Source organism: Amphiprion ocellaris, chromosome 16 (genome assembly GCF_022539595.1).
Source record: "Amphiprion ocellaris isolate individual 3 ecotype Okinawa chromosome 16, ASM2253959v1, whole genome shotgun sequence".
Classification (NCBI taxonomy): Eukaryota; Metazoa; Chordata; class Actinopteri; family Pomacentridae; genus Amphiprion; species Amphiprion ocellaris.
The window spans coordinates 13,581,475-13,589,368 of record NC_072781.1 but is presented as its reverse complement, the minus strand read 5'-3'; the positions used below and the strand labels follow the sequence as shown (position 1 = coordinate 13,589,368).

Below are 7,894 nucleotides of genomic sequence, written 5' to 3'. Positions count from 1 at the left end.
GCTCCACATTTGAATACCATTAGGGCAAATAAGCACATAAATTATCTCCGGAGACATTGAAACTTCCAATTTCTTTCTCTGAATGGTATTCAGTCTGTTGCAATACAAGGCAGGCTGTGATGCATTTACTGAGTAACTGCTTACAAGAACTTACAAGAACAAAATCATCTTCATAACAAATAAAATAAATGCATCAAGTGGCTTATGTTGTGTTCTTTTTCAAGATGACCTTGCAAGCATCGCTGCTTTGCTTTAGATCTTCACGTGTACAGTACAGTATGTTCTCAAACCAGATGACTGTGTCTGTTAAACACAAAAAGCAACATTAATTATTTGTCTGTCTTGTGCTTTGGAATGCCAGTACCTTTTTGCTGACTAATAAATGCACTCTGCCTGCTAAAATGTGTCATTATAAACTTTCAATACTCAGATAAACTAGGCACTTCTATGCAAACAGGATTTTGCATGAAAAAAAAGACAGCTTCCAGCATGAAACATATAACCAGAGCCTGTGGAGAGATGACAGTGTTTTTCAAGGCACTTCACTCTGTTGGATGCTGGAACATTCATGAAAAAAAAAAAAAAAACCTCTCACAGAGCCTGTAACAAGCAGCAGTAGCCCGCTGTATATAATTAACCTAATTATGTCTGGTAGACTAAATTGAAATGCACTGTAAAAAGAAGGGGAAAGAATCAGACATTAACGTCTAGACTGAGCCCTGCTTTCAATCATCTTAATTTATGTTGCGACGACGTCGGAGCACAGATGAGTCCTCATTCATGCAAGCCTCTGTTTCCTGTCTGGTTCTATCTTTTTTCCCCTCTAGTCCTTGGTCTCCACTGATGTTGAAGATCTAAGTCACACCTCCTCCTCCTCTTCCTCCACCTCTTCCTCCTCTTCCGGCTCTTTCCTCTTCTCCTGCATGTGGACCCTTTGCTTCCCAGAAGGTGGGGCTTGTGCGGGGGTGGCACATACTGGTGCTCTCATTGCCGGAGTGTCACCCATCGCATCACACAGACCACCAGCAGACAGACCAAACAAGATTTTTTTTTCCGTGAGCCCTCCCAGCCTCCTCCCATTAGCACTCTGCATGTCTGTCTATGAAAACTGATCTTGTCAGGTGGAGCTTCTGGAGGCACAGAGACTTATTAAGAGTTTAAATGTTTCCTATCCGTATTCAGAAATTAAACATGAGACTGGATTTATGAGATGAGGCAGGAAACTTTTCAGAATAAACCTTCAACTAGAGTTCAAGGGAAGATTTTAAATCACCGACGCGGGCTAAAAATCACCAGAGCGGACAGTATGTGAAGTACTGGAGATCTTTTTTTTGACACTTTAGTCTGTTCTAAATGAAACTGGAGGAAACTTTATTCAGCAAACCATCAATCCTGAGCTAACTTAGAAGTCCAGTGTTCCTGAACTGCAGTGAATCTACTTCATATTCGTAGACATGTTCATCATCTGAGTTTCCTACATTTGAATGTTCCTTTAACTAAATAATGTGAGTGATGCATTTCACAACCAACAAACAACATAAACTTGACACAACCTCTGAAGCAGTACGAACATATTTCCTCTTTTATTTACATTCCTTTTTCAAATGTTAACATTTTTCGCTATAACTTTTGATCAGGTTGGCATTTTTTCTCATTAAAATAAATTGGCACAAGTAAAACATATGTAGACAAAAGTTTATTTACACCATACAACATTTTGTTTTTAAATATTTTATACAGAGCTGCAGATGAGAGAGCTTGCTGGGATCCTTCAAGCAGATTCTGCAGTATTAAAGTTGTGAAATATATTATTTATATAAAAGTGAGTATTATCTTTATTGCATTTAAAGCAATGAAGAATGTAGCTTGACAAACATTCATTTTAATATGACAGAAAAATCCTCTTTGCCTCCCATGTTTTATATTATAAAGTAAAAAGTGTAGTAATGGCCAAACAGACTGTTATAAACTTTTTAAAAACCTGCATAAATATATACATTGTGCTCCCGGGTCCAGTTTTATGAAATCAAAACTAGACCCGATGAAGCTGGGACGACATGGCATGTCATTTGCTTTGTGAGGTTTCATCTAGAGAGATTACCTTTTTTAGCCAATTCCTCAACAGATAATTTGAAACACATGATGGTAAATATTGTACACCAGGCTGCCCCACACTAAGTACACTAGTGAGAATACAAAAAGTAACACTGATGTTTTTATCCCTTTTTTTTTCTTTTTTCTCTCTCACCAGTCCTTATATTGTATTGGCACATAATGTCCCTGCCACACTCGTATTATCCAGATATGTATGCCAAGGCTGTTAGAAAAGTCTGTTGCTTTATTCAGTGCAAAATACATCCCTTTCTCCTCCTTTTTCTAGTTTGCATTTTCTCCTTTCGTCACCCTCTAGACCTCCGTTTGGAAGTCTCCCTCCTGGACATCTAAGGGTAAGTTGACACACTTTTCCCACTCTGCAGGCGTCATCTCCAGTGAGTCCTTGGTGTCAGATTCTAGTACATTCATAGTGGCGTAGTTCTGGTACTCACAGGCTGGATTGTAGCTCTCCCATGGGTTCTTGTTTGGCATTGCCTTGTCCTGTGAACACGGCCAGTGGGGTGTGACATTAGTGGCATGACATCCTCTGCAGCTAACTGTTATTCTTTTACAAAATTGACTTTTCCAGTCAAGTCAGATCATTCAAGAGGGCATTATATGAACTTCTACCCATTGCTAATTGAAAATAATGGATTAATGCTGTGGAAAGCATCAAATAACAAAAGATAATGGTAGTGTATTAAATGTGAACATGCTTACACTATTATCATGGAGTCATAGCAGAACTGTGTTTTCCCCAAGCTCAGAAACTGGTCTACTATATGGGCTGCATGTGTGAGCCATTCATCTGAATGTGCTCTCATTGACAGTCCCAAACACACCATTGCAAATAAGGGAGAGAAGCTGCTCCCAGTCAGGGAATATAAAATGGATACTAATGTCTGCAGCCAGCTCTGCAGTAGATTCATTTAGGGGAGAAAAAAAAGAAAAAGGGGGGAGTGAGAATGTACTGTGGTTATCGTTTCCTATACAAAAGAACTTGCACTGTAACTAAGCAACGGGCCTTGAATTGCATTGAACTCTATGGGTGATTGAAATGTGAGTGATGAAGGATTATATGTAACCAAATGGCTACTGCATAACTGTTATTGTCTGATAGTATGACTATGTTTGGTCACCAGCTCAACTTCTTTTTGCTGCATTCAACAGAGAAAACAATGCTGCTCGTCTGAGACAGGGGGACAAAGTTCAACATCCCCGTTGTCTACAGCTCCAGCCAGGTGTGGAGGCAGATGGTAAGATTTTTTGATTTGCAGCAAGGTCAGGAAGAATTCTCACAATTAGCCTTACTTCGAGTCCACCTCCCCCCTCACACAGTTGCCGTAAGAGAACAGCGACATTGTGGTAGTATTTGTATAGATGTTGATAGATTAAATAATCTGCCATGCATTAATGGAAAAAAATGATGGGGTTGCTAAGTAGATAAATGTGCATGTAAATAAAAGTGCATTCATGGCCTTGCATTGGAATGGATGCACTCTATTGCAACAAGATTACCAAAGGTCCTTCTTCCCTGAGACTGGCCTTGTGGAGAAAATGCTTCAGTGGTTTTAAGGGGCAGCCCCTTCGCTCGCCTCTCGCCATCTGCTGGCAGGCCCACTATGTATAGGAAGGTTCACCGCTGCATGTATACTTGAGCTACATTACTCACTCATTTGCACAATCACACATTAAGTGTCCTGCATCCGACATCTAAATAGGGTTATTTGGATGTTGCTCTCTTTAATTGGCTGATAGCCACCCCCCTGGTTTCCTGTTACTCACCATGCTGCCCATATTTGGTATGTCTCGAAATCGGTCCAGGGTTTGAAATTTCTGATTCAGTTCCTGGAACAGCTCCATGTGTCTTTTCCTGGTGTGCATGACTTTCTGCAATGGCAAGGGTTTTTTCTTTGGTATTGACAGCCAATAATGGAAATGCATCTTCCTCTCCACCCCCTCCAACTCTGATCAATTTGTTAGTGTCATGGTAGTTTACTTATAGGCCAGGTTTGAAACAAATCTACTTGTGTCTGCATATATACAAGTGACTGCCAAAATAAAGGAAACACCAATATAATTAAAGTTAGGGTTATAGGACACATAAAGCCTAAACATAATTCTTCAGTGATGAATTGCCTCATTTAGAGTTTTCTTGGACTAAGGGAAATCGAACCTTGGCACAAATCTTCCATTTTTAAATGGCCGGTGCCCATCGAAGCTAGAGTAAATGCACCCCAAGCCAAAATAGCTGCCAAAGGCCTCATGTTTCCTGTATTTTGACAGAGTGTACAATATATATGCAGTAAAGCCTAATTTAACAATCCAAAGGAAAAGCTAAAACCTGCCAAAGGGGGTTTGAATATGTGTTTGCAAGCCAATATAATCATTGTTGAAACCAGTGGTAAAATCAGATGTGAAATGTGCAAATGACTTTAAAAGCATACATTTTGAAAATCAACATATAGCTAATGGATGTAGGAGATGGAGGAGGACAAAATGTAGATGAGAACTGTTGCCCTGTTTGTCAGTTGACAGCCTTGCTTTTACCTTAACTACACAGCATGTCAATAAATCTCGTTGAGTCAAGGCTGTGTAACTCCAATAAGCTTAAGAGGCACAAGTACTACTAAATCAAATGACAAACACAACTGCAAAAATGGCTTTTCTCTGCATAAAAAAAGCTAGATGCATGTATTAATGAAAGAAACTTTCTTTTCACGTACCTCAAAGTCCAGATCCGAATACCGTGACTTTCTTCTCTGTAAAAATAAAACATGAAAAATTTGAAGTTAAGTCATCAGTTTAAGAGGCTATATACATTAATGTACTGCAAATTTTAAGATGTGTAGTGAAGTGTTTATAGCAGCTCCCTCTGTGTTTCATTAATGTGAGCACATGTACCTCTAGAGAGCTCATAGATATTGTAGACCCTGTCTCACTCCTAGAAAGCCCCGCACTTTCCTCCATCTCAGCGAGGAAGTTCTTAACAGCCGTACGAGGTTCAAAGGGCAGGTTTTGCATCTGCTCTGGAGCGCTAGGATACTGCTGCTCCAGGTTCACATTCATGTGGTCCATGCCTGATGGGCTGATATTGAAGTCAGGGCTCATCTTGTAATGCATTAGCCTCTCGTGTGGCAGCGTATCCATAGTGATGTTCATCTTGGTGTCCTCTTTCAGGAGGGTGGGCATGTTACCCGACCCTGACAGTGTTGCAGAGGCACGAGGCATGACTATGTAGTCTGTCTCCATCATCTGGCCCTGCGCCGAATGGCCCTCCATGTCATGGCCGCCCATGTCTTGGTCGCTCTGGCGCATGGCGTCGTCGGTGCACAGGTAAACAGTGCGGCGCATGTCGGCGGCACTGTCAGCCATGCACTGCTCTTTCAGCTCACCCACTCCCATCGGCATGTGCAAAGCTGAAGGCTGCTGGATAATCACTTTGGAGATGATGTTGCCTGGCAACGTGGAGTAGTTGAGGCCCTCGGGGGCCTTCTCATCCTCCTCATCATTGAGGGAAATGCGGGAGAGGGTGCCTGTTATGGTGGCGGCGCGACAAGAGCCCATGTCTTTGTGGAGTGCTGCAGGGCAGGGTGATACAAGGATTAGTTTCTCAGTAATGAAAGTAGTGTCGCTTTGTCTGAGATTATCCAACATATGACCAAAAGAACAAGAGAATTCAAATCAATATGAAGAGATTCTCAAAGGACTCTGAACTGCAGAGGGGAAGCTGTAAATGACAGGATAAATAACTGTGAATATGCACTGAGAGTGACATCACATCGAAATACAAAGGGACACAACAGCAGTGTCTCTCGAGGCTGTTAGTGTAAATAAGCTAGTATGGTTTTATTCTCTCCCTGAACTCCTCCTTCTGCCATCTATACACTGTGTGGCATCGTAGGGCTAACTCAGTGATCGCTGATGACCTTGTAATGCACCCAATACTCTACCAACAAACAAAACAACAGTTATCTATTTAGAAGTACCTTCTGGTTATAAGAACACCGTATCCTCCCCAATGAGCATTTTAATCTTTGCCTCATGAATCACTCGGAATTATGTGGTCGGTTCACAAAGCCCTGCAAGGGCATTACAAGAACAACAAACAAGATCGAATACTCCCTTTTCTATTTGAGGCTAATTTAATGCTCAGTGTGGACATGAGGAAAACAGTCTGGGTCTGGTATTCATACAGGAGAATTTCTGTGATCAAAGTTTACTCTTGTATTCTGTAGGGTGACACCGCAGAATATTACTTCTGCTGCTGACAACGATCCCTGCTTGTAAACAACAAACTTAAACTCTGCAAGCCCACAGAGTAATCTGTAAAGTGCACTTCTCTCTGGCTGCAGCTCTACTTTGGTCTAAATCTGGTCATGATTTATAAATGACACCTGTCTGCTCTGCCTTTTTGTAACGGGTATGTCCACTTTAGATGTACAAGACTGCACAGCATGAAATAACGTAGGTCAAAAGAGCTAGTCAGCCCTTTTTGTCTCTTAACAAGCTGTGTTTCTGAGGGCGCCAAATAATGGTCAGCATGGCTATTCCCTGCAGATCTTTTTAGGATGTGCTTTTCATTGGTTTGGAAAGGACTGGAGAAAACTTTGGGCTTATGCAAGTTGCCACCACTAGTTACATGCAGGGTAACTTGCACAGTCTCTTTCTAACATTTAGTCCCATTTGTTTTATTTACTGTTTTCATCATACATGTCTTCCAGCAGCTTCTGTAGCTCAAAAGTACAAAAAAAAAACTAGACCCAGAAAGCTGAAAAAATATCATCTTCCCACTTGTGTAAGTCGAGGAAGAAAATCCTCTCAAAATTAGATACACAGCTCCTACACACCTAATCTGTGACAGCATCAACATATTAATGAAAAACGTAATTACAAAGCACAATGCCAAAGAATGAGAAAAAAAAACTATTGCTATTCCTGTTTATTGCAGTAAAGCTGAAAGATAAAGCGAATATCCAACAGCTCTCTTTATAGTGTTTTGTTCTCAGATTAAAGTCAGCGTTGTGGTAACTGTGAAAAAACTCCTGTGGGGACTGTTGGTTGTTATATAACCTGAGCTATTTTTTACTGTCTAACCTCGTTTCGGGTTTTTTACATGCACGGAAGGAGGAATCCTGCTAATAAGAGTCCATCTGTTCTTTACCTGATCGGCAGGCGATGTCCACATCTTTCTCAAAGTCCGTCTGTAGACAGAAGACAGTCAAATGTTCAACATTGCTAAAAATGTCAAGCCTTTTACACTGTATACATAAAAAAAAACAAAAAAGCAAATCATCTGCAATACCCAGCTGCAAAATGAGGATCAATATATTTTCTTAGAATTACTTCCAAGTGCTTGAGTAAAACGATGAGAAGCAATTTCTTTGCCTGCTTCATTCCAACAATATAACAACAAAACGTGGGGGTAAAAAATGCTGCTGCTGCAGCTGGGAAGCATTTTATGCTCACTGCTAATGACTGTATTGAACCAGGGGGCCCTGACACCATTCTGCTATCGTGAAAACTATTTCACTCTGAGGGGTATTAGAATACTAATGGCAGATCATTGCTATGATGTGCCAGTGGCGTCGTCGCCCTGCTAGATGAAGAGACTGGTGTCCCATTTCAAAGGTCAAGCAGGGAACAGTCCTCCATTTCCCAGTGAGAGGAAATGAGAGGGATGAATGGCAAACATGGACAGTGAGTTCAATCAAACGGATATAAAGGATTGGGCTTAGGGGCTAAGAAAACCAAAGGGAACTAATGCCATTTATCAGAGGGCCAAGTGTCTACCCTGCAT

General features: G+C 41.1%; 1 protein-coding gene across 10 annotated transcripts in view; it reads right to left on the bottom strand.

Annotated features, from left to right (window-relative positions):
* Positions 1-1,556: 1,556 nt before the first annotated feature.
* The window catches only part of adgrb3 (adhesion G protein-coupled receptor B3), a 109,561-nt gene continuing 103,223 nt past the window's right edge, over positions 1,557-7,894 (bottom strand). For 8 of the 10 annotated variants that reach the window (XM_055018936.1, XM_055018934.1, XM_055018937.1 and 5 more), the window contains 5 exons: positions 7,259-7,298; positions 4,999-5,675; positions 4,821-4,856; positions 3,880-3,984; positions 1,557-2,595 (listed from right to left, as the gene is read on the bottom strand). In XM_055018936.1, the coding sequence (XP_054874911.1) occupies positions 2,407-2,595; positions 3,880-3,984; positions 4,821-4,856; positions 4,999-5,675; positions 7,259-7,298 (1,047 nt within the window). In that variant the 3' untranslated portion in view covers positions 1,557-2,406. The remainder of the gene's footprint in view (positions 2,596-3,879; positions 3,985-4,820; positions 4,857-4,998; positions 5,676-7,258; positions 7,299-7,894) is intronic. The other 2 variants (XM_055018938.1, XM_055018940.1) reach the window with 1 other exon arrangement.